Source organism: Thamnophis elegans, chromosome 1 (assembly GCF_009769535.1).
Source record: "Thamnophis elegans isolate rThaEle1 chromosome 1, rThaEle1.pri, whole genome shotgun sequence".
Classification (NCBI taxonomy): Eukaryota; Metazoa; Chordata; class Lepidosauria; order Squamata; family Colubridae; genus Thamnophis; species Thamnophis elegans.
Genome location: NC_045541.1, coordinates 26,953,233 through 26,981,222, shown reverse-complemented (window position 1 = coordinate 26,981,222; position 27,990 = coordinate 26,953,233). Strand labels below are relative to the sequence as shown.

Sequence of the window (27,990 nt, the reverse complement as noted above, 5' to 3'; positions counted from 1 at the left end):
ACATAATCTCATAAACTAGCTTCTATTTTACAGCAGTGTATTGGGTGAAACATCTGTTTAGTTTCTAGCTCAGTTGTTTCTAGTGTAGTGCCTAAAGTGAACCCAGATACCTGAAATAAGTAAAAACGTGCTTTTTTACTTAAGCGCATGAAGCAGCTATTTAAAAGTTTCAGTAGCTAAGCTCATGCTAAATCATGATTTACTTGACTATGAGATACAGTACTTAATAAATGACAAATATCTGAATGTCAATGGAGATTCTCAATCATCCAGGTCACGGTTGTCCCAAAGGTGTTTTCCCCAAAGGCAACTGGACTTCATTTTGTTTTTTTCCCCCTTGGAAACTTTTCACTTTTCATCCAAAAAGCTTTTTCAGTTCCACAAATAAGGTTGACAAATACCTGAGTACTTACACTGTTGTTTGTACTCCACAGTGAAGGATTCACTCAGCACAGGGAGGGAATCCAAACCTAACTAAATTGCATACTGGTGTACAGTGTCTTATTCTGCAGCCTCTTTACTCTTAGCGCAATGACGGAATTGACAAATTGTCCATTAGAAGAAAAAGCAAAACTAAGACTTGTGAATCCCAAAGGTGCCTTTTCAAGGGGCAACTGGACTTTCTTTGTTCTTTCCTTGAAGAAGTTTTGCTTCTCATCCAAGAAGCTTCTTCAGTTCTGAATTGAAAAACTGAACCCATGAAGCTTCTTGGATGAGAAGGGAAATGTCTTCAAGGGGAAATAAAACAAAGCCTCATCCAAGAAACTTCTTCAGTTCTGAATTGAAAGAACTGAACCAATGAAGCTTCTCAGATGAGAAGCGAAACATCTTCAAGGAAAAAAACAAAGTCTAATCCAAGAATATTCTTCAGTCCTGAATTGAAGAACTGAACCGATGAAGCTTCAAGTAACAGATTAACAGAGTTGGAAGGGACCTTGAAGGTCATCTAGTCCTCTTGAAGTGCCTCTTGAAAAAAAGCACCTTTGGGACAACCGTGACCCTTGGATGGCTGAGAATCTCCACAGATATTAAGATACGCGAAGTTTCCCTCTCTCCGTTCCTTCTCCAAGGAATGCCCGCGTTTTCAAAAAATCCCGCCAGCGGCGGGAAGAATCCCGGCAGAAAAATCTTCGAGCAGCGAATCCGGGGAGCGGAAGATTCGAATCTGCCTTCGCTCGCACGTTCTTCCCCCCACCCCCCTCTTCCAACCAGGCCGCCGCGTCCTCCAGAAAGGAGTCAAGGCGGAGATGAAACTCCACCCGCGTGGGTCCGGACGGGAAGGAGGTGTGGTTACTGCCGCACTGGCTGCTGGGCTGGCCGGCGAGGAAAGATCCGCGTTTAAAGGTAGGAGCCTTAACCGCCGCGGAGGCCTGCCGCTCGAAGAAGCGGGCGGAGTAAGCAGTCGATCCTTTTTCCAGGTCGGTTTGACTGCAGTACTTTCTCCGTTTCCCGCCCGTTAGGTTTTCGTCCGGCTCCGTTTTCGCGATACTCCCTCCCCCCCCACATCTCTTTTCGAGGCTGCGGAGTTTCCACGTGCGTCGGTGGCCGTGGCTCTTGGGGCTATCGCGGAGGGGGAAGCGGCTTGGGAGGATTGCCCCACAGGGCGGTCGACGGCGGCTCTCGCGGTGGGAATCGATCATTGACCACCATACAGTCATATAAGGTCCACGTGAGTGAGGGATACCGTCGTGGTAGCGTAGTGGTGAGGGGCGCCGTCCACCGGGTTTGGCGGAAAGTATCGCGGAACGGGGGGAGTTTTGCAAAACGGGGAGTTTCCCCTTAAGGCTCCACCGCGTTCCCACGTTCTGTATCTGGATGGGTTCGCCGGTTCGCTCCTTGCCTTGGTCGGGGCCTATAGTGTGGGCGCAGGGGGCGAAAGGAGTGAGGGGCGGGGGAGGGATACTGGACAGGGAAGTCCATTGGAGTTGGCCGGCTAATAAATTCAAATACGTAAATAATTAAAAAAGAAACTTAGGGGGCTGGCGGACTTGGGATCCTGGGGTTCACAAATGACACCTGATCTTCAGGCTCGCTTGGGTGATCGAGCTGCGGTAATACGGAGAGCCGGAGGAGGCGGTAGAATCTCGACATTGTTAATTTTAATTGTTAATTTTATTCATTTGGTCAAGCATGCATAAGATAACAGATAGAAGTCTAAACGTGTTTTATTTCGGGCTCTATCACTTGCAGATTGCAGGAGGCAACGGGATTCGTCCCCGTGTTTTATTTGAGAGTATTTCTCTCCGAGTAGGAAAAAAGAGGAATAAGGGCAACATTTTCTTCCTTTTAAACTCTTGGAACTGTCTGTATTCAGGAGATTCTCCACAGGAGAGAAAGAGACTGTGAGAATGTAGTGCTGTATCACATGGAGCCCGTAAAGGGGCAGATGAATCCCTTACTTAAAATGCACATAGTTGTAAGAGAATAGTAGAGTAGCAGCTTCTCTAAGTGCTGACTTCTCTCCCTTTTTCAATTTTGAGTAAAATGGAAGTGGTAGCAAGACGTAGAGGGTTTATTAGAAAATGAACAGGAGTTAGTAACAGACTTTCTCTAACAATGATTCTAACAATTGTTCTGTTAAATAATTTTTCTTAGGGTAACTGGTGGGTACCAAACTTGGAACTTTGAAATAATAATCTTTGGAGCTAACTGGTAGGGGAATTCTGGGAGCTGTAAATTGTACTTTGGACAGTAAACTAGGGGAATCTTTTTCCAGACTTTTTCTGTTTGGTATGCAGGATTATTGTAACAAGGAAGAGTTTTCAGAAACTTTATTAAAAGTCTTGTGTCATCTGTAGAATTTTCTCTGCCATCTGCTTCCTCTGAAGAGGCAACTTACATTGGAAATAATTAGTAATTTGCTTCAAAAACATAGGTTGGATAGCGGATTTCTGAATATGTTTTCAATTAAAACAATGATAAGGCCACACAACAATAAAAAGAAAAGTATAGTATCAGCAGATATTAGTTATTCCACTAATTCAATAGAAAAATATGAAAAAGTCTGCATGTAAATTCTTTGTAGGGCAACAACCATCAGACAGGACTCATTGTGAGGAGATCCTCTGAGTAGACTTAAGTTGAGAGTAGCAAGTTATTGGGTTATTGAGTTCCTGATCGAAAGGCAAATTATAAATCTAACAAAAAATATAGGGGTGGATTAAATAGGTACTGTTCCACCCTATGGAAAAGAAGGATGCTATTCCTATGGAAGACCCAAAGCTTTAAATGGTTTAATCAAGATCCAGGTTGCTTCCTCTGTGAGAATCAAAGCTCTGATGTTGATATATAGTTCAAAGGAACATGTGTAGTGATATAAAATTAAATTGAGTAATCCTAGCCTTTCAGTATTTTTTAAAAAATATCTCAAAGGTTTCATTATTACTAAAATGGTTGTGGTTCTAAATTCTATACTGGTCTGATCAAAGTAAAGATTTGAATTAATACCATAGTATTTTAAATTTATAGAAACATAACTCAACAGATGCCAAACTGACATTCTGTTAATGTGAATATGTTTGGCATTCTGTTTCTCTATTCTATGTCTCCCTATACTCTTGAATATTAAACAACATAATTTAACACCTGTTTTATAAACAATGATGGGCTTATTCTTAGAAAGTTACGATAAACCTTTTATAAATAAGGAAAGTCTGAATCCAGCTTTGTGGTCTGAGCTTCATTGTTCAAAGAGGATAATAAATATATATGATTACAAGTTATGCTGGGATAAGTTGGCTTCTCATCTCATGGAGGGTCATAGTTTATTGAATAAGGGAGTTTATACAATATACTCAGATCGTAGTTTACAAGCCATGATGCCTGGTTTATACAGGTGACATGAAAACTGAACAGATGATACTTGTGAACTACCAAGAGTCCTTTAGGATTGTGATAGTCCATATAATGATAAATAAATTGCTGGGTGTGATTTGTACATTGTACAGTTACTCCTGCTGGGCCTATTTCATTCATTTTGAGGGCTGTCCATTCAGTGTTCTCTTGGGTGGAGCAAGTCTTCATTTGGTTTTTCTGGCCAAAACCATTTGATCAGACACTTGAGTTTTGCTCAAGGGACTTGGGAGAATAATAAGCTGCTGTTTTTCTCTTGGAAAAATCAATATATCCTTGGTTCTAGCTGAAATATTTGACTGGGGAAAAGAGTCTTTTAGAAGGAAAAAAGGAACAAATTTGCTGCTTAATTGGGAATAAAATTCATTTTTAGCAACTTCTAGTTTTAAATTTATAAAGCTTGCAAGGCAGGATTTGAAATGGAATGGCATGATTGCTAATACAAAAAAAAGAGGTACTGTATTCATAACATGATTAGAGAAAGCAAATAAAGAAATTATGACCCAAGCTTTTTAGTATATTAGTTGAATTCTAAACTGCTTCAAATATAGCTACTAAAGAGTTAATTTATTTTAAATTGAATATCATTTGGTAAATTAAAATTTTAATGAATCTAAAAATAATGATTCATTATCTTTTTGCTGTCCTCTAGGAAAGTGAAAACCGTGCTTTTCTACTAGTTAGATTAATATTGATCAGAGATGGGATAAGTCTTAACAAAAAATATGACATTCTATTTATCCAGTTTTGTAAGGGAAACTATGCTGCTTCCATTTTTTTTATTTGCACTAGTTCTAAACATTTTCCCTTTTAGCATATTTTCACAAGCAAGTTCAGTTCAATAGCTGGCAGCTAGTTACAGTTGGATGGTTCAAGTCCACCCTCAGCCACGGAAACTGATTGAAAGATTTGGGGCCAGTTGCTTTCTCTCAACCCAGTTTATCCCATGGGTTTGAGTAGAGAACCGTGGAGTAAGGAGTGCTGTGTAAACTTCCTTGAACTCTTGGCAGAAAAGATGAATGTACAATGAACAAATAAATATGTACATTCACCAATTACAGCTTTCCTCCCCAGATAGTGTAAACTACAGGTAGTTTACACCAGGGGTGGTATTTGCTTACTTTCCCTACCGGTTCACAAATGTGAGCGCGCACGGCTTCGCAAAAGCCATTGATGCATGAACACGGCTGTCCGTGCATGCGGGCTTGCACGCATGCACACAGCTTGAAAATATGCCTAGATAGGATGGCATAGAACTGGGGCGGATGGGCAGGTCCACCCGCGACTTCCACTGCCGGTTCGGGTAAACCGGTCCAAACGGTCTGAATACCACCTCTGTTTTATACTTGTAAACTACTTAACTGTTATCAACTTGCAACAATAGCAATAGCAATAGCAGTAGACTTATATACCGCTTCATAGGCCTTTCAGGCCTCTCTAAGCGGTTTACAGAGAGTCAGCATATTGCCCCCAACAATCTGGGTCCTCATTTTACCCACCTCGGAAGGATGGAAGGCTGAGTCAACCCTGAGCCGGTGAGATTTGAACCGCTGAACTGCTGATCTAGCAGTAGCCTGCAGTGCTGCATTTAACCACTGCGCCACCTTGGCTCTTGTTCATTTAGTGACTGTTTGAAGTTATAACAGCACTGAAAAAGTGACTTATGACCATTTTTTACACTCACAACTGTTGAAGCATTCCCATGGTTAGGTGATATACAAGTGACTCATATTTATGATGGTTGCAGTGTCACTGAGTCATGTGATCACCTTTTGAGGACTAATTCTATTGAGAATTGATTCCAGGACATTTTACAGATCATTGCCTCTAAAATTTGCCTGCCTGCTTTTCCGATCTTTTGGAAAACCCTGCTAATTCAGTAGTCAGATCTGGATAAGATTAGGACCTCCTCTGTCATAACAAATTGTTTGAGATCAGTTTTGCTCCAGCACCAGACCTGTTGGATACCATTTTCTCCCTTTCTCCATTTTCATTTTATTATGTTATAAACCTTGATAACATTGCATTGTTCAATACAGTGAGGTTTATAGACTATCATTAAATACAATTAATATTCTATTGTTTAGATAGCTTAGAATATTTTTCTCTTTTCTAGTCTAAACGCTATATCAATTATTTGTTACAGTTTAAGATATCAATATTACAACCATAAAATTACTTGGCTTTTTTTTTAGTAGTTGAGTAGAAAAAAACTACTAAAATTCACCTTGAAAGTATTTGTTGTACAGGTAGTCCTCAATTTACAACCATGATTGAGCCCAACAAAATTTCTGTTGTTAAGTGAGATATTTGTTAAGTGACATTATATATACATGTTAGTGAAAAAATATATAAACAAGCAAATTTAACAACAGTTAAAATACTAAAAAGTAGAAAAAAAATAAAAAAAACCTGTTGAGTTTCTGGCTCTTTCTTTTAATACATTAATTTGCAATAATTATAGACATTTAGGCCACTTTGTAGCACCGCGTAATGGAGTGAGTTCCTGTTACTTGTCCCAGCTTCTGCCAACCTAGCAGTTCAAAAGCATGTTACAGTGCAAGTAGAAAAATAGGAACCACCTTTGGTGGGAAGGTAACAGTGTTCCGTGCTCCTTCGGCGTTTAGTCATACCGGCTACATGACCACGGAGATGTCTTTGGACAGCAATGGCTCTTCGGCTTTGAAACGGAGATGAGCACTGCCATCTAGAGTGGGGAATGACTAGCACATATGTGCAAAGGGAACCTTTATCTTTATAGGCTACTCTAGAAGTCAGATTAACAAATGATTACATTTGTCATGCAGCACATTTATTTTTTACCAGTGGGTTCATACTTTCCTGGGTTAGCAAACTGATTCTTCTTGTGTGACAGTGTCTAATTTTATATACCAAGGCTATTCTCATTTTTAGTTTCAATTATTCTCTTCAATGTGCCTGGTTTGAGCAATGCAGATAGAGTAAAAAATATCTTTCTAAAAGATTAAAGATATACTAAAAAAAGAGGGGTCTTAATGGTTTGAATGTGCAGTGTTTCTAAATATTGCTTTGATTGCAGGAAGCGAAAATGGCTGAAAACGGAGATAGTGAAAATATGTCCGATTTGGAAAAGAAGGTTTGTCAACAAATTGAGGTATGAATACTTCTGGTATGCATATTAATATAATGTGCAAATGTAAGGCTTTGGATAATAGGGCATATAATCCAATATATCTGAAGTACATTATACTGGAGCAGATTGATCTACACTACAGCTAAACTACTACAAAGGCTACCCTATAGTAAAATTGTAAATGTATGCAATAATTGATCAGAGGTGACACTCTGTTGGATACAATCTCAAATCCGAATTTTCCATTTAAAAAAATTGGAATTGATAATATAGCTCAATTTGTTATTTTCATGTTTAAGTCTTCTAGTAGTGCTTTATAACAGTAATCCCCAACCTTAATGGTTTGGAGGCCTGGTGGGGAGAGAGGAACTGGCTCATGCAAGTGATGGGCTGGCGTGCGTGTACGCTGGTTCACCAGGTAAGCGGCCCACTCTGAAGTGGCCGCAGCCCAGGAGTTGGGAACTCCTGCTTTATAATATAAAACAATCATTAGCATAACTGCTTCATGCTGTTGTTTACATTTTAAAAAGAACATGCATTTTTAAACTAGCCCAGAGAACTGGTAGTCTAAACTTACTGACCGCAATGGGCACCAGTAGCTCTGTCACTAAATGGTATGATTGTTAAGTGAAACATTACATGACCGCACCTATATATGACATCAGTTTTGGCGGTAGTCTTTACTTGAATCACTGTGGGTCCTTAAGTGTGGTGTCATAGGACAGTGACTTGCAACTTCCTGCTGGCTTCCCCATTGATTTTGCTTGTTAGGAGCTAGCAGTGACAGGCATAAATGGCAGTCACATGACAAGGTGACCATCATAAATGCTTGCCAGTTGCCAACTGCTTGACTCATGATCTTGTGGCAGTTGCACCTTTGCGGAAGGATCATAAGTCTCCTTTTTCAGTGCCGTCGTAACTTTAAATGAGTTCTTAGTAAGTGAGGACCAACTGGGACAGGCAAAAGATGCAATAAAAGCTTTTGCAGTGAGGAACTGGAACTGAATAAATGAAGCAATGAATAGAGTATCATATTTTGGGTTCTGATGCTTGTATTATTCTTATTTATTTCCACAGTACTACTTTGGTGACCACAATTTACCCCGGGACAAGTTTCTTCAAGAGAAGATCAAATCAGATGATGGCTGGGTGACTTTAGAAACAATAATCAAATTCAATAGGTAATACTAATAGTGGGCTCATAGTTTCATAACAAAAAAAGAACCGATTTTATAGGAAACCTTTGTCCTAGACTAGATTTGATTTTAAATCTCTGTGAAAAATAGCACTTTTTATTGTGTACGTTTGATTATTTACTGATTCATGTTTATTAGTTGCCATAATAATGAAAATTGGCAGTTTTTAATTTGTGTGTGATGTTCTGCAGCGTAATTTGAAATATATCTCCTGTGGCTTTTCTCCTTAAAAACAATTACACCCACCGAGGGGAATACTTGTTAAAGCAGATTTTTGTTCTGCCTTTTTTTTTTTTTTTGGCATACACATGCATAGCTTTTCCCCCTGCATGTAATGAGGACATTTATTAAGGATTCTGTTCTATTCTATTTCAACACAGTGTAATCTTTCAGAATTTAAGGAAATTCTGAGTGGGTTTTTACATGGTATGGGAAAATAATCTAAATTTGATATATTTCTCATATTTCTACAATCATAAATACAGAAGTTTGACTTTTTAAATCTCAAAAGTTGTATGTGCTTCTATTGTTTCACATAAAAGTATAGGTTTTTACTTCTGTGATTTTGATATTAAAGTCTATTTAAGGAAACTTGTGCAGAAGGCTGCTAGTTAAAAAGTGAATGGTTTAACTCTGGGGAAAGTTGATGGTAATAGAAAAGAGGCCACAAAATGTCAATCCATGAATTTCTTTAAACTGGATCTTTCTTGTCTATCAAATATTCTAGTTTAATTTACGTTCGTGATTGGTTTGCAACATGGACACGTAAATTAGAAGCTATAAACAGACTGAGCACCCCCTCCCCACCAGGTTTGCCACCTCTAGCAGAGAAAAATAATTAGGGATTGAGAATCCCCCCAACATCCAAGTCTCCCGCACAAAAGATAATATCAGATTTGGACAGATATCCTAAAAAGTGGGTTTGCTTGTTTTGGAGACCATTCAGCTATGTTCCAAGAAATGACAGATCATTAATAGGATATACAGGTGGTTGTCAACTTTTTTCAACTTATGACTACAACTGTGCCCAAAATGTATGTTGCTAAGTGTGACATTTGTTAAGTGAGTTTTCCCTCATTTTACAACCTTTCTTGCTACAGTTGTTAAGTGATTCACTGCAGTTTTTAAGTTATTAGCACAGTTGTTAAGTGAATCTGGCTTCCCCATTGACTTTGCTTGTCAGAAGGTTGTAAAAGGGGATCGCGTGATCCCAGGACACTGCAAAGGTCTTAAATATGAATCAGTTGCCATGTGTCTGAATTTTGGTCACATGACCAAGGGGATGCTGCAATGGTCCCAAGTGTGAAGAATGGTCTTAAGTTACTTTTTTCAGTAATGTAACTTTGAACCGTCACTAAATGAACTGTTTGTTAGTTGAGGACTATCTGTAGTTGTCAATGGTTTGCTAGTTCTCTTAGAGTGCTGTTTCTGGATAAGTGCTCAGACAAAACAACACTTGGGATGAGTAGATTGTGGACTTAGGAAGAAGATGGAGAGCAGACCTCCTAATGCCAGTTAAGTTGGCCACTATCCTGAGTCTGGGTCAATTCCCATGAGGGACATTTCATGGGCAGAACAAGTAAGTCCAGACTGGGGATAAGAACCAGTAGGTTGAAGATGTTCAGGGCTGCTTTGAAAAGGGGTTCATTTGTAAGGAAGAATAACAAGCTATGGGGTATTCATTAGATGGATAGAATCACGTCCCTGCTGAGACAAGTGTGGCAATAATTTTCACTGGTTTGCTCTTTTAAAATCCATTTGTGAGGAAATACCACCTGTGGGTGAACATCTGGAGTGTTATAAAGAGGTGGTGTGTCCCATCAATCGGCTTGGTATTCCTTTCATCTGTTTGGATGTATTTTGTTTTGTTTTGTGGAAGTGTTAGGCCCTCGGAAAATGAACTTGTCAGTTTTTCGAACAGGACAGCTAGAGGGTGGTAAAGTACTAAGAGATTCAGTTTCAGCAGTCTCTGACCGAAGCATTGACTTAACTGCCTCAGGTTTGCATGTGATGGTTTCCTGGTCTTGTGTAGGGAGGGCTAGTTCTTCCTTATCTTCTGTAGGGTCAGCTGATGCCTGTGTCTTCCCTTTAGTTAAATCAAGGGCATTAATGCCTCCCGTGCTTATCGGAACCTGACCTTGAAGCTGGTGGAACATTCTAGTGTAGAGGAGATTGCTGGCTGATGTTACAAGCTCTGGAGCTTATCCTATCCTCCTGTGGGAATTTGGCTCTCCTCCCAGAATTTGGCAGAGGCTGTTTACTGCTATTGTGAAAGACACAGGGAGATGTGATTTGAAAAACCCCTGAGAAATGTTTACATTTAAAAATCATCAAAGGGAGTGAGAAATGCTTAAAAGCTAATATTCTTCTTTCAGGACCTTGCCATCTGGGAAGCGAAGAGATTTTTGTAAGGTTGCTGGAATATACTGCTGAAAAAGTTGTGTGAGGGAGGGTGGTACTACTATTCCCCTCATCTGAATGTTTTCTACTTTGCCTTTGCTATCCAGCCGCCTACCCTCATTGAGAGGATTAATTGCAGAGATTGTACACATTTCATTTAAATGTCAGAAGATGTGTGACTGTCAGAAGACATTTGACTGAGGCAATAAAAATAATTAATATCTTTATCTTCCATTTTTTAGGCTAAATCGCCTTACCAAAGACTTTGATGTAATAGTTGGGGCATTAAAGAAATCGAAGACCGAACTTATGGAAGTTAGTGAAGATAAGACTAAAATCCGAAGATCTCCAGACAAACCGTTGCCTGAAGTTACTGAACAATATAAGAATGCAATTAAAAGTAGATCTATATATATTGTAAGTGGAATGGTGGTATAAGGTATCATTGTGAATTTCAGGTTTGATATGATTGACTCTGCCTTTTCCATCAGGGTTTTCTGTTTAATGGCCCCAAGAACATGCAAAGGATTCCAAATTCTATTTAGTTGATGTGTGGTGAAGCCCTCTATAAATTGAGAATATACTCCTTTGCTTTTTCAGTAACTTGCATGACTCCTGATAATTTACTACATATCACAAAGCAATCCTATGTTTCAGCAAAGAATGTACTGTGTTTTGATCTCAGATTCTCAAGAATTCTGTTTATCATTACCACAGTCATAATAATCTAAAAATCACTCTGAAAAGAAATTCTTATTTTTCTGGGCTTCTCTATTATATATTAGAAAAAGGATTCAAATAGTTTAGTTTGATGTATGCATATTTAGATACATGCCTATCATGCTGTTCCTTGCAGGGTAAGTATGTGAAGTAGAGAAGGAGTGAGGACTTACGGCTTAACATAAGAAAAGGAAACATTGCTAAATTTATTTTTTTTACTGACCCTATTCACTGTATCTCTTTCTATACCTTTCTGTTGTTGTAAGGTACCTTTGCTTTCCCTTTCATACACTGCTTTATATATTGACTTTTGTTCTTTAAACCTCATCTTGCTTTTTTTGAGGATTCCATCAATTCTAATCATTCTTTCTTAGTCTTCCCCTTCCTCATTACCCTTTCCTATTTCATCTGCTTGTTTGGTTGGATTTTGATCTTCTTTCATTTTCTTCAGGTGAACACAGTAACTCCAACTATTTTTGTATTCATTCTGCATTCATTCATCCATAATTCATAATTCAAGAAGCACGTTATTACAAATAACCATTTTCACTTCTTGACATAGGTACCATAGTACCCTTTCACCACCGTTTGCCTGACTTAAAGTTTCTCAGCCCATTTCCCCATCTTTAAGAAAGGTGCACCTTCTAGTACAGCGGCCCCCAACTCTTTGGGCATCGGACAAGTTCCATGGAGAAAGGTTTTTCCGTGGACTACTGAGGGTGTGGTTCCGCGTTCTGCCTGCATCCCGCGGATAAGGCTTTGCTTGTTTGCGCGGAGCGGTTTCTTGCATGCCACGGCCTGGTGGCAGTCCACAGACCGGGAGTTGGAGACACCTGTTCTAGTAAGATACGAACAATATGTTTTTGGTCTAACTTGCAGCCCCTCCATTTTCCCTATGAAGCAGACCTCTCTTGGTCTTCAGTATAAAGTATTTACTATTGTTGTTGAAAAATCTTATTTTTCTAAGCTATGAGTTTTATTTAAATCTGAATCCTTTGCTGTAAGTTGTGTGGTTTCTGCTCTGTGTTAATTATTTACACACAAACTCAGTAATTGATTATGGAGGACCAAACCACATTAAAAGCACTTATTGCTTACATATAATAATGGAACTTTTTTTTTCTGCACTGCACAGATCCGTAAAACACTGAACTTAAATAAGAGAATTATTTAAACTTTTTATTTTTCAGAAAGGTTTTCCATTAGATGCAACTTTAGATGATATCAAAGAATGGCTGGATAGTAAAGGCAAAGTAGAAAACATTCAGATGAGGAGAACACTTCAGAAAACATTTAAGGTAATAACCTTCAAACAGAATTCTGTTAACTCTAAATTTCCTAAGGTGGTATCGGATCCCAAGATGAGATTCAGTTCTACTTTTCCTTCCTCCAGGGATCCATCTTTGCAGTATTTGACACTGTTGAATCTGCCAAGGAGTTCGTTGGGACACCAAACCAAAGATATAAGGACACAGAGCTGATTGTGCTCTTCAAGTAAGTATCATTTCAGTTCTGCATTTGGATTTTGATATGAGCTTCGTGCAAGTCTTCAGATGGATGGCTTACTTTTTGTCTTTAAGCCTTGTTTTTAAAATCTTGCTATTTTTCTTATTGCATGGGATTTACATATTTTTCTTCCCACAATTCGTTTTTTTCCTGGCCTCAGAAGAAGACACAGGGACATTGATTCTATGGTGTTACAGCCCTTTCTGGTTATTTATTTTAGAAAATTTATATTGCTGCCTACTCACCCATGGCGACTCAAGGTGGCTTACACAAATATTAAAACATTTATAAAAATAATAAAAGACAATAATAAAATAATAAAAATATTAAATTAATAAACTAATAGCTCCCCATCCCTGTGACAACACCTATTTATTACAAGACATTTAATGGGCTCCATCCCTCTGGGTTCCCCAGGCTCGCTAGCAAAGCCATGTGTTCAGCGCCTTCTGGAAGAGTGTTGTAAAGAGAAAATTGTAGCCCCACCCCCTTTAAACAAATAAAAAAACAGATGGAAGAGAAAAACCAATAGACTTGTGGGGCCCAAGAATTTGCATTTAGACAAAGTTTTGAAGAAAGAAATAGTTTTGACCTGAAGATACAAAGAGGAGGATCTTGATTTTGGGGAAGGGGATTTAGTGCGTATAGTGGGTGCCATACATTTCTGCAAAGCTTAAAGAACATATTTTGTCTCTGAATCTCCTTTCTTTCCACCAAGTATACATAAAATGTGTGTTGTTATATTACACTAGAGCAGCGATGGTGAACCTTTATGGCTCATGTGCCATAAGCGCAGTCACTTCCGGTTTGCTCATAGGGCTGTTTTTAGTCCTCCGGAGCCTGCAGGGACCTTCAGGAGGCTTCCCTGAAGGCTCCGGAGGACTAAAAACGGCCCTATGAGCAAACCGGAAGTGACTTCCGGTTTGTCTGTTGGGCCATTTTTCGTCCTCCGGAGCCTTCAGGGAAGCCTCCTTAAGGTCCCTTTTGGACCTTCTCATTTATAACTAGAATTGGGTAAAATGAGAAGATCTAAACTGAGAGGCTTTGAATTAACTAAGGTCATAAAATCTCTCCAATTTCCTTTTATAATTACTTTTTTTTACTTTTTAATCTTTGTAGCAGATTCATGGCACGTGGGGGTCTTGAATGAACAAATTACTCTGGGTCAGAATCATTTACTGAACAAGGATTTAGTGAGTAAATGTCTATGGAGATTCTCAGTCATCCAGTCATAGATTTTCTGGTTTGTCTTCGAAGATGTTTCGCTTCTCATCCAAGAAGCTTCTTAGATGAGAAGCTAAAGTCTTCAAACCAGAAAGTCCAGTTGCCTCTTGAAAAAGCACCTTTGGGATTTATTGAGTATTTTCTTATTGTATTTGCAGGTTAAGATCAGACTGTCACTAGCAATTGGCACTAGTTGCCAACTAAGCTAAGTTTAGGTATTAATACTGATTAATGTTTTCAAATCATGGCCTGAAGATTTCACAGTACTTTGGTACTTTTCAGTCGTAATCCCAAATGCATATACTTAAAACTGGATTATATTCTGTGCAGGGAAGATTACTTTGCCAAAAAGAATGATGAGAAGAAAAGGAATAAACTGGAAGCAAAAGCAAAGGCTAAACAGTAAGTGGCAATGTCAGCTTTGAAATTAACACTCGGCTTTTGTGCCCAAGTTTTGTTATCTGACTTTTCCTTCTTTTTACAACAGGAAGAAAGAAGAGAAACAGAAGCATGCTGAAGAAAGTGAAATGGTACATTCCCTTTGATTTCACTGACTATATGATCCATTCTGGTGGTGGCTATGTTTTTCCATGCTTCGGTGGCTACAATTTAGGCTACAGTGGTAAAATAAAGAGGAAATTGCTTAGACAATCTGATTTCCTGAAACTAAGGCAAATGGGAAAATGTCAGCTGAATACTTCAAATCAACCGCCTTTAATGGTTAGGTGTTTACCAGGCTCAATTCTAAAACATATACCCCTCAGGAGGTGCCCAGTGCAATTCTTCCAATAAAGTGAAACTCCTTGATGGATGTGAAACTCGATAGATATTATTTTCTTTTAGAAATAGACTCATAAAGGCTTTTTACTGGGCTTAGGATGAATCTAACGAAGTATATGAAAAGAAGGACCTTAGGAGCAGTCCTCAGTTTTTGGCTCACTCATTCTGTGGAGAAGGCTGTCCTGACAAAGGCAACCAAATCATCTGCAAAGGCTGTTACCCTGTTTCTCTGAAAATAAGACCTCCCTGGATAATAAGGTCAATCCGGCTTTTGAGTGCATGTGCTAAAATAAGCCCTCCCCTAAAATATTTAAACACCTGCACAGCTGATCCCTGCCAGTTACTGGGGTGGAAACGGGGGGGACATGCTCAACGTGCCCCACATGCTCCTGCCATCTATGTAGAACGGCCTTGTGGAGGCTGCTCCCTCAAACTCTAGCTACTGTGCCCCTTCTCTTAGTGGTGGCCGCAAAAAAAGTGGCAGGCCCAGCAACGCTAGGACTGGCAAGAGTGTGTCAGAAACAGACAGAATTTCCAGCCCTCTCTGGATCAGCTGGATATTGCTGAATCCTCATGGGATGAATACAGTGTTACTTCAATGGATATTCTGCATACAGTATTTTGTTTTCGTTTTCAAGCAAGGATGAAGCATATCACCTAGATAAAAGAGCTATGCTGAATAAAACTTATGGGCAATGGGAATATTCAGAAAAGCACTGTAGAACAAATCAGGGTTGCTCCTACTATCTTCTATGGGATTTAGGGTGTGGAATGTCTGGAGAAATGAACCAGCTCTATGAGAATCTACTTCCACCCACCTCCAGGCCACTTTCCCAGTAGGTAGGACAATAGGTCCCTAGCATTCATCCCACTTGGTAGGGAACCCTTGTATCAAATTTAGATAACACCCACCTACTATCCAAACAAGCAGTTTATAAATAAAACCATATAAAGGAAATACAGTTTAAAAAAGAATTTAAAAAGGTGTGAAAAATAAAATGAGAGCAAAATTTAAAAGACAATTTTAAAAATGGTGAGAGCAGCCCCAGAGTGTTGTGCCACTCTTCGATCCCCATGCCATTTGGCAAAGCCGGGTTTTCACGTTCTTCCAGAAAGCTGAAATAGTGGGAGCCAGCTTTACCTCCCAGGGCAAGATATTCTATAGCAGTGATGCCGAACCTTTTTGACACCGAGTGCCCAAACTGGAACGTGTGTGTGTGCACCAGAGCCCCAGAAACCTGAAAGCCATCTGACTGGTGTGCATGCATGCACTGCCCAGCTGGTCTTCGTGTGTGCCGGAGTGCCAGACAGCTGGAGTGCATGTGCACTGGCTAGCTGGTCTTCAGGTTTCCAGGCCTCCGGCATACACAAAGATCAGCTGGCTTACTCTGTGCACCGGAAACCAGAAGAGCAGCTGGCGCCCAAAGAGGGCTCTATGTACCAGTTCTAGCATTCGTGCCATAGGTTCGCCATTACAGTTCTATAGGATGAGAACAACCGCCAAGAAGGCACTTTTCCTAGCTCCCATCAATTAACATTCTTTAACAAAAGGGGTCTGTAACATAACAATCCCTGTCTGACCTGGTGGGACAGGTCAGTTCAACTGGGACAAGATTGGGTATGCTTCTTTATTGGATACATCTCTATTGATTAAATTATGGAAAGATCTGATTGTGCAGTCTTTTTTTTACTGAAGTCCAGTAAATCATCTAGGACATAAACAAGTATCTTACACATTCTTTCCTCTTTTTGTATTCAAAAGAAATATCTGGAAGAGAAACAGGGATGCCTGCTGAAGTTTTTTGGTGACTTGGAAGATCATACTTGTCGAGAAGACCTCCATGCTGTTTTTTCAAATCATGGTGAAATCAAGTGGATAGACTTTGTCAGGGGTGCAAAAGAGGTCAGAAGGGTTACTCTGATATTTCTAAATGGTAAAATGTTAAGCAGATAGATGGCACTGTGTTTTCAGGGCTTAATTTGCATAATTTGAAGCAAGGACCACTGATTTTTTTACTATTCTTGTTCATCTCCCTTACAATTTACTGGTAGAACACATTAATGGCAAAAATCTTAACAGAGAAAAACTTGATATATTTTTCAACTATTCAGTAGGGAAGTAATTTCCTAGTAATACTGCAGAACACCAAGGACATTCCTGCTTGCTAAACAATGATGGACTGGAAAAATTCTAGATCCTAGATAAGTTGCTCACTGCAACTATTTGTTCCCTGCCAATATATTCCTAATTTCTTTTTGTAGTCAGCAGCAAGAATCACAAGGATAAGGGAGAAATGTGCAGATTGTGCGTTGCTTTCTTCAGCTTCCGCTTTCTGCATTTGTCACAGACTATCCTAAGACAATTATCTGTCCCCCCAAATGAGTTCTATACATATTCAGTTCTGTTGAGTAAGATGAAGCTTATAGAAGATTTTTAATTCGCAGTGACTGTTGCTTAAATCTCTAGGAAGATGCTATTTTCTGGCTGATGGTTGGAAGCAGTGGATCAGAGCTATCCTATTGCCCCAGAAACTGTCCATTGCAAATATCCCATTGTGAGGCTTAAAATGGCTGGATGCTGCCTGTAGTGATTCAAATTATATTTCTGTATACAGGGTATCATCTTGTTCAAGAGCAGTGCCAAAGGTGCACTGGATAAAGCCCAAGAAGCAAATAATGGGAAATTACAGTTGCGAGAGAAAGATGTCACATGGGAAGTGCTTGAAGGAGATCTGGCCAAAGAAGCACTGAGGAAAATCATGGAGAGCCAGCAGGAGCTGTTAAACAGAAAAAGAGGAAAAGGTGATTTGTTCCTTTTAAGGCACTTGCTTATCATTTAATCTTTCCTGGAAGTTATACTTAAATTGCTGAAATGGACTGTTCTCTTCTGAGAGGAGTTCTGATCTAGCGAGCCCATCTTTGTGTGTTAGAAAGAAAGCTCCATTTGTCCTCAGTGTCTCTGGGGAGGACCAGATTTATACGCACACAGGACAAGCTGCGAGAGCAAAAGGGAAAGGAAGGAGAGTCCTAGAAGACCAACTGTTATTGGGCTGAGGGAAAAAATGGTAAATACAATGTGATCTGAGCTCTCTAGCCCAGCCAAAGGCCTTGCTTTTGAGTACTTGGCTTTGTGGCACTGAAGGAGGTGATCCTTGACCATCAACCTAATTTTTTAATAGTATATCAAAACATTAAAAAGCTTCTGGTTGGCTTTTGGTTTTAAATACCTCTTCCCTTGAAAAATGGATAAACATTTCAAATATAGCCTTCCAGTGCTATCATCACTTGCCCTCAGAGTACAGTTTTTTTCTTAAAAATACCCTCTGGCCAAAAGATGTGGAAAATCAAATTCTTGGTAATATTTTCATGCAGGAAAGAACTGCAGAATTTCTTTCATATAGTAGATTATTAGGATAACTAATTCACATTTGTTTTTTTTAAAAAGAGCAACCTAGCCCACACCTGATTCTTTGTGATATTACAAGGGGGGCGGAAAGTGGATTTGTGGCTTGCCACTATCTGCATTTTTGTATACCATATTCTCCAAACATTGAAAATTGGTCATTTGTTTACCAACAAAAGACTTTTCATTACAGAGACATTTCTTTTGAGTTTGTGAGTCTGTTTGGATTTGTTCAAATTGTTCATTTTCATCTTTCCTTCCATTTCCAGATACATTGTTGATCTGAGCATGTTCTTCAGTTGACCAAAACTAAGATCTTGGAACAATTATTAGTTATATCTAGGCCTCAGGATTTTTCCTACTAAAATGTGATTGTAACCACTTCTCTTTGTGGCTTCTAGAAAAGTCTTTTGTTACCAATCCATGAGAGCAATCAAACACATTTGATCAAAATATAAACTTCTGTTTTCACACATCACCCAGAAAGTGGGGTTTTCCCATAAAACCTCTTCTATAAATCTCTGAGTTGTTTAGTGGTTTCAAGAAAAGGAAAAACAAGCCATGGGTACACTCACACCAACATGTCCACTAAACTGCCATAATCCTGCCTCCCCACTCCCCAGCCATTGTTTTTTAGGGAATAAAGTAAATCTGAATCATTGATTGTCTTAGATATCAGTAATCTTAATAACTCTATATTGGTTCAGATGAAATTAGATCTCAAAAATTATCTAGCTGCTAACGATCGAGGCATAGTTCCTTTCTAATAGAACATCTGAGTGCTTTTGACGCCTTCCATTATGTGATTAACCTTCCATAGATCTACGCAAGATTGCCCTATGCGGGTAAGGACATTTGCTAGTAGAGCTTTTTAAAAGTCCTGGAAAGATTAGACTTTGCATCATCAAGGCTAGTCTAAGCTTTGGCTTATGTCAAAAACTGAAGTAAAGTACTTTTTTTAAAAGCAGGCACTCACCCTTTCTTCTTGCTCTCCTCCAGTCCTTTAAGCTACATAACTCTACTATTTACTGTATTTTTTGGAGTATAAGACACAGTGGAGAAAAAGACGTATCAAGGTTTTGACAAATAAGGCAAATACAAAAGATAGGTAGATAGAGGTATAGAGTGGGAGAGAAAGAGAAATACAGTGGGTTGGTAGGGAGAGAGAGAGTAGTTAGGTAGGTAAAGGGATAGAGAGAGAAAGAGAGAGAGAGAAATACAGTAGGTAGGGAGAGAGAGAGTAGGTAGGTTGGTAGGTAGAGGGATAGAGAAATAGAGAGAAATGCAGTAGATAGGTAGGGAGAGAGAGGGTAGGTAGGTAAGTACATATATATAGGTTGGTAGGTAGGTAGAGAGAGAGAGAGTAGGTAGGTAGGGAGATGTTTCCAGATGTATTTATCCATGTGCTGGAGAAGGAAATCATTGACAATCTGCAGCACCTAAGACTTTGTTTCTGTTGGCATAGCACTTGATCAATGCAATTCTCATCAGTTAAAAGAGAAAAAATCTTTTTGCACTCTGCAAACCTCCCAAAAATGGCCCGTTTTTTGCAAAAACACCCCCCCCCTTTTAAAAAAAGGCATGAATAGCCTTGGGGGGGTTTGCGAATGCTCCGGGGGGGAACAAAAACTAGCAAAGAACAGGCCTGTTTTTTGTCAAAAAAAATTGCATGCATAGCCTTATGGAGTGCTGCTTGGGGGGGGGGGGGGATGGTCCATTTTTTGCTCATTTCTGCCCCCCGCAGCCCCCCGGAGCTCTCTGAAAGCCTTCATAAGGCTATGAATGGCCATTTTGGTGAAGGGGCGGGGCTTTGGGAGGCAAAAAATGCTGTATTCGATGTATAAGGTGCACCCAGATTTTCAGCCTCTTTTTTGAGGAAAAAATGTGCATCTTATACTTTGAAAAAATGGTAGTCTTCTAAATCCTCTTCTCCTTATAAAGATAATCTCTTTTAAAACCATTTTGTCGGTAGAATGCCTAGAAAAGAATGGTATGCATTGGAGCAGACTTTGTTCATTCTAAAATCACTTCTTCGTTGATAATCCCAGTATCTTGCTAATAGTGCCTTGTATTTCACCAGCTGGAGCAATTAGAAATATACAAATCATAAGAGGAAAAATTCTGCAACTCTAACCCATGCCAAATAGGGCACACTCTTCATTGCCATAGCATAGGAAAACATGTTTAACATCTTCTTAATATCAATTTGTTGCTATCAGAGTAGCAGCTATATTAGTAGTCAAACTAACAAATGAACTGGTTATTACAAGAGTCATTGTATTTACTAGGAACTTTACACTAGAGAAAGAGCTTCCATGCATCTTGGATAATACACAAAAACAACAAATGAGAATCAACCTATTTGGGTTAGCTCCATAGCTGTAGTTCACAGAAAGCATCAGTGTTCCTTTAGTATTCATGTACAACTGGAAAAGAAATCACTAAATCTTCTTTCCATTGTGCACTGTGAGCATTCCTTTTCTTGAGAGATTGACTACTCTTTACATTCAGCTAACACAGATACTGGCCATATTGGCTGGGAATGATGGAAACAATAGTTCTACCTATGGTCCAAATTGAGGAAGGCTATTTTATATGATTGCCTTCCCTCTTACTGTGAGGAATAAATTTCTAAAAGTGTGATGATCTTAATTCTGTACGTTATCATTTTTTGCCAGGTCGCAAAGGCAAAGGTAAAGGTGGCAAGGGAGCACAAGACACACAAGACAAAAAAGTGAAATTCCAAGGCAAGAAAACAAAATTTGAAAGTGAAGATGAAGAGGAGGCTGAAGATGCAATTATCACAGGTGACTTGTCTTTGTGGAACAAGATACCAAAACATACAGGCTAGGTTGATGTGCTATTAAGCTATTGTCAAAGCTTCTGTGTTAATCTTTGTTAGCTGTTTGGAACTTTGCTCCCCAAAACAGAATTGTGTAGGCTATTGGAAACTTGCCAGCTAAAACTGTTTGTAGTATTCAGAACCATTATTTTAGATCTGCAGCATTTTGGGGGGGGGGGGAGGGGAGAGACTACGCATTCTAGCAATAGCAGTTAGACTTATATACCGCTTCATAGGCCTTTCAGCCCTCTCTAAGCGGTTTACAGGGTCAGCATATTGCCCCCACAATCTGGGTCGTCATTTTACCCACCTCGGAAGGATGGAAGGCTGAGTCAACCATGAGCCGGTGAGATTTGAACCGCCGAGCTGCAGAACTAGCAGTCAGCTGAAGTGGCTGCAGTACTGTACCCTAATCACTGTGCCACCTTGGCTCTTTTGCATAAATGATTCTGCATAAATGATGAATCAGACTGGAAAGCAAGGTTTCACATCCATGGGTAGATTCCCCACATAGCATGAGATTGGAGTGTCTATTCCTTAGTGGTACTCTCAGATTTGTTAATGTAAGCAGTTTTGTAACCTGTTCTGAAAAAGAGACCAAATTAAATTGACTATGGCATCACATAATATATAAAACAATATCAATCAGCTTGCTATCACTTGACTTGTTACCGTAGGTCTGATTGTGATTGTTGTGGCCCACCATGACTAAAATCTCAATTTTACAGAGTCAGCAAGTCCCAAGAAAAGACCGCTTGAAGAAGACGTGCAAGAAGAGCCAGCTGCCAAACAGCTAAAAACAGAAAATGGTGCTGGAATTCAGTTGTAATACTTCAAAAACCATTTAATGCTATTTTTATTATTTTAATACAGTTTTAAGTCATTCCACCATCCATCTCTTTTCCCCCACAAGGGAATCTGATAAAATCTACTTTGATGTCTACCTGTAAGACAAAGAAGAAAATTACATTTTGAGAATTCTCTCTTGGAATAGTGGCTGATTTAACACGCGGTGTTTTAAAAATACCTGATGAGTGAGCCTGTAATTAGGCTGCAAGAAAAGGCTGAAGAATCAGAACTATATCCTAATATGTTATGTACAAAACTTTTCTTGAGTAGCATATAACAAATAAGTATCAGTATCTTGTGTATTCAAATTTTGTGAATCTTTGTGTTCAGTTCCAGATGTTTCAAATTGTATTGCTACCTTTATTGGAAGAAAAAAAATCTATAAATAAAATAAAGCAACTATGTAGAGTTACCATGAGCACCTAGCTCCAATTTTGTACTTGTCTTGTGTTGCAATAGAATTTTCTCAAAATAGAATACTTTTCTTTGTATGACAATGACAGAAAGTGTGTACCCCAATAAACAGATGTTGCTTTAGGTTTTAGTGCAAAAGTGTCCAAATGTAGCTTCTGCTCTTCATATAGAAAAATCCAATATAGATTACATTATATGATGAAGGAACAAGGGAATTGATCTAGTAAAGCCAACCATAAAGTGCACCCTGCCCATAACAACTTTTATTTCAGAGACTCTAAAAATAGTATTGTAATGTATTATGAACAAAAGATGTCCATCGAGTCTATGCTTCTCTACATGCGGAAAATCCCATTTAGTTTTAATTTCTAACGTGCACCCTTCATAAGTAAATGTGCTAATTTGAGAGCTTATTATAGTTGTGATCCATTTTCTTGGATTTGTGGGCTGAACTTGTCTTAACCAAATAGCTAGATCCATATTATTCCTGTTCTTCTTCCCAACTATTCTACTTGTGATAGACAAAAAGCAAATTAAAACAGAACAGCTATAGGATGCTTCCTATCTTATACTCTTCCTAGTACTACTGTGGAAGACTCTAGAAATACTACTTTTTTTTTTTGCTTGTTCACTGTTGTTAGCTAAATAGTTAATAGCTACTTGAGATTGCAGGTAGAATGGAATGTGTGCAAAACAGAGAGATTGCATAGGCCTTTCAATTTGAAGGCAAAATGAATTTGGGGTTTCTACAGATGCTCAGTTTATACCCGTCTACAAATGCTTAATATGTAAGTTTTCCTGTGATCACGCAGTTGCTTAGCACAAGATCCCAAGAAAATGTGAGTTTTAACTTAAGGAGTTTTAGACATGTGCTAAATGTGTGTTCCTGCACACTCCAAAGAATCTTTTTTACTTTATGTACCCATACTAAAATCCTGCATAGCCCCAAACACACAATTTTATACTCTTTTATTTATGTGAACTGGTTTGGCACAGTCTAACTTAAATCAGTAATGCCAGATTCTTTCAAGAGTGAATGCCTATGCAAATAAAACATAATACTGCCTTCTAATAATTCTGCCATCCATATGGATTGGCAGTGATTTTACCACAGGGAAATCTGCATGATTCTCCTAACATTTGTTATTAAGCATCCCAGCTTTGCATTCCTTTTACAAGGTTAGTATTGTTGGTTTTATTTTCTCTGATAAAACATCATGATAATGTCAATCTTTTCTGGGTAGGAATTCTCACTTGTATGTCTTCCTTATCTATCATACAACACATCAATCTGTCACTGAAAGATTAGGTGCCACATATTTGATTGCATCAGCAATCCTTTGAAGAGCAAGAGAAGAATGAATTGGTGTATGTAGTAAAATAGGTTCCATATTGTTGACTAGGATAAAGGACTCCTATGGTTCTAGAAATTAAATAGACGTTTCTTCTCCCTTTTGCTTAGATCGTCAATTTTGTTTTTGCTGCTAGGTTATATGTATATAGAGACATCAAAACGGAAGCATTTTTGTCTACAATCATTAGCATACAACTCTGTATGTATAGGTTTACTCTTAATTAAAAGTGGCCTAATACTTACTGATTTTTTCTTGTGAAATTTATATGATGCTGGTAGGTCATATCTCAGTTCTAAAAGTGAATTAAAAAGAATATAAGTTGTAATGGAAAATCATAAATATATTTGAGAAAGGATGAAATATATTAGCTGGAAACTGTTAATGCATGTATATATGATCTGAATATCTGATACCGCATTTATGTATTCATAATACTTATGATTACATAAAACTATCTTGTCTCTGGTTGAGTAGCAACAGTTCAATTAGATTAACTTCTATAATGCAAATACCTATATTTAAGATACCATTATAAAATTATTTTCACAATAGTTTTGGATTTGCATATTTAAAAAAGCACAAAGGAAACTGCTATGAAACAATAGAATAAAATGATTAAAAGTAAATAAAACATGTTTTATCATGCTATAAAGGTATTTGGTATCCTATATAAAGATAGTCTTAATATTTAACGGGAACTTTGTGTGCCTTTAAACTGAATTTAACAATAACAACTTGTTCTTACCTGCTACAACTTCCATTCCTATATTCCATTCATCTGCTTTTTTCTGAATATGCTGAGCATGGAAGGAATGCAAGATATTAGAGGATCTCTTGATTTTGATCTCTCCCTCTCTCGCCACTGGAAACTAAACATCTAGATTATGGACAAACTGTAAAGTATTATACAAAATTTAATTGTAATATATCTTGAATATGCTGTTAATAAAATGTCTTAAGCTATTCCAGGTTACCTGATTTCAGCATCTTACAATTCTAGAACACCCTAAATTTCTAATCTTCAAGGATGAGCATTAGCACAAACTTTAGACGTACTTGTCGAGTTGATGTTTTGTGTAAGGAATACACAGCTATTCTTGCCATTTGCACAGCTGTCTTGAGAAAAGCCATATCCATGCCTATAAAAATAAAAAAAAATTAAAGACTTTTAAGCCTCTTTTACTCAGTCACACAGTTGTTATTTCTCCTGAATTTGTAATATCTCAGTAGTAAGTGAAAAACTGTCATACTATTTTCAATGTTGTAACTTCAAGCAGTCACTAAATGAACTGTTGTATATCAAGGACTATCTGTATTAAATATTCAGTACTTACCCTATTCTCAACAGACAGCAAATTGAATTTTATTTTTAAACATTCCTGATTAGCATGTTTTAATGTTTAATCACTTTAAACAATTCAGCTGTTATGTAATCATCTTTGTTTAGGTATATTGCTTCAATTATTTCTTATACTGAATTAAAGTTCTAACATTGGAGATTAAGGTTTGATTTCTGTCAGATATTTTTGATTATCTCACAAATAAATATACTTCATAAATACATAATTGGTTAATAATTATCTAGTATATGCTAAATATCAAATATTTTTACCTTAAATATAGAACAGAATGCAGTCGTAAAATTTGTCAGACTGGGAAAAAGATACTTCTGTTCATTTTTTTTCAAGAAAATTCCAGTAAAATCATATTCTTATATCAGAAATGTCTTGCAATTGCATGATTTGAAAATCATGTTATTAATGGTAGAATATGTTTATAAAATGGAAGCTATTTCTAAGCTATACTTGTTTTAAGTCAGATAAAAGTAGGGACATAAAGGAATTGAATTTATGGATGATTGGTGGAACACAGTCTAAAAGAAATTATAGGGATAAGATATAAATTAACCTTACTATGAACCACAGAATGTAACAAATCCAGCACAAAGGTTTTAAAGTGAGGATGAAGAATGTTTCTTTATATTTTGTCTGAGGGAAAGACATCAATGGCAGCTAAGAGAAAAGGAAGTTTTTGTTCACTGTGGCAGTATGGAAATTCTGTAAAATAAATAAAATTCGATAGCTTTTTCAGGAAGTTAATTCCCAATCAAGGAAAAAATGGCTAACCTTTGTTGTGCTTAGTTCCAAAAGGAGGATTCATAATAACTGTATCAAATGTTTTAGACATTTTGTCAGGCAAAGAACATACATTGCACTGAACCATGTCAACATTTGTAAGGTCAAATTCTTCGGCATTCCTGTTAAATACTTCCAGTGCATTGGCATCTATATCAAATCCTATACATAATCTAGAGAAAATAAAATTAAGAGAATTATAGCAGCACATATTACTTTTAAAACATCTCAACTCCTATTGTTCAACATCCATTTTAAGATTAATTTAATAGTCTGTTGTGATTTTGGTTTTTTTTTTGTTAAAAACTTAGATTATAAATGTGCAGTTATATAAATTTTGAACAATTAGTCAATGTGATTTCATATTTGGATGACTTTTCATGTGATGCTACTTCAATAGCAGACATAAAAGTTGAACTATGGAGTATGTATCCTATAAAATCTCTGATACAGTTTACTCATACGTAAACTAAGTACTAATTTACCACTAGCCTAGCAATATGTTTTAGGTGCACATTATGTTTAAAATAATATGAGTAACTATATTTCATTGTTAATTAGAAATGTGTCTAATAAATCTGTATTTACAGTGCAGGTAGTCCTTGACTTATGATCAAAATTATACTTGTAATTAATTGAAGTGTGATGTCGCTGTGTAAAGTGTGAAATCAGGCACAGGCATGTGACTATGCCTGATTTCACAGTATTAAGTTGTTAAGCAAATGCCACTGGTTTATTCAATGGGAGTTTTTTTGCCAAAACCCAGAAATAAATATAAGAAAACAGCAAAAACTACTAAAAAATGCAGTTGTGAGACTGGCTTGGTGCAAATGACCCTCAATGCAATCCAGTTGTCAAGCACCCAAAATATCATTCGATGCAGATGTTTGTTTGCATATGGCCATGAGAACTCTGGAACTAGGTTGTAAGTAACTCAGGGAGATTTGTCCTAACTTCGAATTGTCACTAAGCAATGAGTTGCTAAGCAAGGACTGCCTGTAGTTGGATTGAATGACAAATATTCAATTTGACTGCTATAATCATGTAACTTTTCTTAGTGGCAATGTAGTAGTGGGTTATCATTACTTTTGCTTTATTTATTTATTTTCTTCGTAGTTTAGTTTACAGCCCAGGGATTTCCTAGTAATCTGATTCTGATTAGTTTTACTCATGACTCATTAAAACATGCAACAATCACTTTATAAAGCTACCAGTACCATTTAGATGGACTTATTTAAAGATGATATGGCTCCTTGTTTTGACGTTCTTTGTTCTGAAGTATCCCTGGTTTTCATCCTTACTCATCTTATCCTTCCTCATTAGTTTAATATTAAAAAAGCAATAAGAAAATGAGATTTCTTACCCTGCTCCCAACATGGCACTTCCAATGCTTAGTATGCCACAACCACATCCAAGATCTGCCACAATCTTGTTTTCAATATCATCAAATGTATTATGAATTGTATAAAGCATACATGCTGGAGAATAAAGACACATTTAAATAAAGACACAGGTTCAGAGCAAATACAAAGTATACTAAACAAACTTGGATGAATAAAGGCCATCTGATCTATTTCCTCATTCAAGCAACATTTTATTTTATTCATCCATAAATTAATATGTCAGCAAACTTTATAACAGTAATGTAGTATAACACCTACTAAGACGGCTACAATATGTTTAAAAGGCAAATAAAAACAAACTCAAGTGGCTCACAGAAGTGAAATGCCAAGGCTTCTAAGGAAAGCCCCTCCTTTTTAAATATAAACATCTAGATTGAGAACATTGTTTGTTATTCCACTGAGCTCACATTATAATTTTCCATCAAGTACTGATTTATACAGGTAGAAAAAGTATAGGAGATAATCCAATCAAGAATTTAACAAATAACTTATTAGACATTCATTAAACTTTATCACTTAAACTTTAACAGAATATTTAAATTTCCAACTTCTAAGATTCCTGGAATAAAACAATCAGAATTATTATATTACATAATGAAAATATAATTTAATGATAACATTTAAAATTAGCTGTTAGAATGTGTGTAGTAGACCAACACTATATACATGACAAGAAAGAAGAGTAAAATTACCTGCAATATGTGGCCGAGTTGGATATTGTCAAGCAGGAGTTTTGGATTTTCAAAAACATCAACTTGTTGCAAACACTCTCAAGTTCTTTAAGTTTTAACTTTTTCAT

General features: G+C 37.6%; 2 protein-coding genes across 5 annotated transcripts; one reads left to right on the top strand and one right to left on the bottom strand.

Moving 5' to 3' along the window:
* Nucleotides 1-1,262: 1,262 nt before the first annotated feature.
* SSB (small RNA binding exonuclease protection factor La) lies at nucleotides 1,263-22,825 on the top strand. Of its 4 annotated transcripts, none has more exons than XM_032211477.1 (13): nucleotides 1,263-1,344; nucleotides 1,461-1,663; nucleotides 6,911-6,985; nucleotides 8,042-8,145; nucleotides 10,803-10,977; nucleotides 12,471-12,578; nucleotides 12,674-12,774; nucleotides 14,341-14,412; nucleotides 14,498-14,540; nucleotides 16,553-16,693; nucleotides 17,406-17,592; nucleotides 20,872-21,000; nucleotides 21,764-22,825. In XM_032211477.1, the coding sequence occupies exons 3-13, from the start codon at nucleotides 6,920-6,922 to the stop codon at nucleotides 21,862-21,864; spliced, it is 1,227 nt and encodes a 408-aa protein (XP_032067368.1). In that variant the 5' UTR covers nucleotides 1,263-1,344; nucleotides 1,461-1,663; nucleotides 6,911-6,919; the 3' UTR covers nucleotides 21,865-22,825. The 4 variants fall into 4 exon arrangements, with proteins under 4 accessions (XP_032067368.1, XP_032067360.1, XP_032067351.1 ...); XM_032211469.1 differs by having other exon boundaries at nucleotides 1,461-1,669; XM_032211460.1 differs by lacking the exon at nucleotides 1,461-1,663 and having other exon boundaries at nucleotides 1,277-1,344.
* METTL5 (methyltransferase like 5) lies at nucleotides 21,862-27,990 on the bottom strand. Its single transcript, XM_032211488.1, is given in 9 exon segments — nucleotides 21,862-21,979; nucleotides 23,896-23,945; nucleotides 24,399-24,450; nucleotides 24,710-24,792; nucleotides 25,780-25,961; nucleotides 27,152-27,266; nucleotides 27,884-27,913; nucleotides 27,916-27,957; nucleotides 27,960-27,990. Coding segments are annotated over 9 exon segments (654 nt in total). The 3' UTR covers nucleotides 21,862-21,910.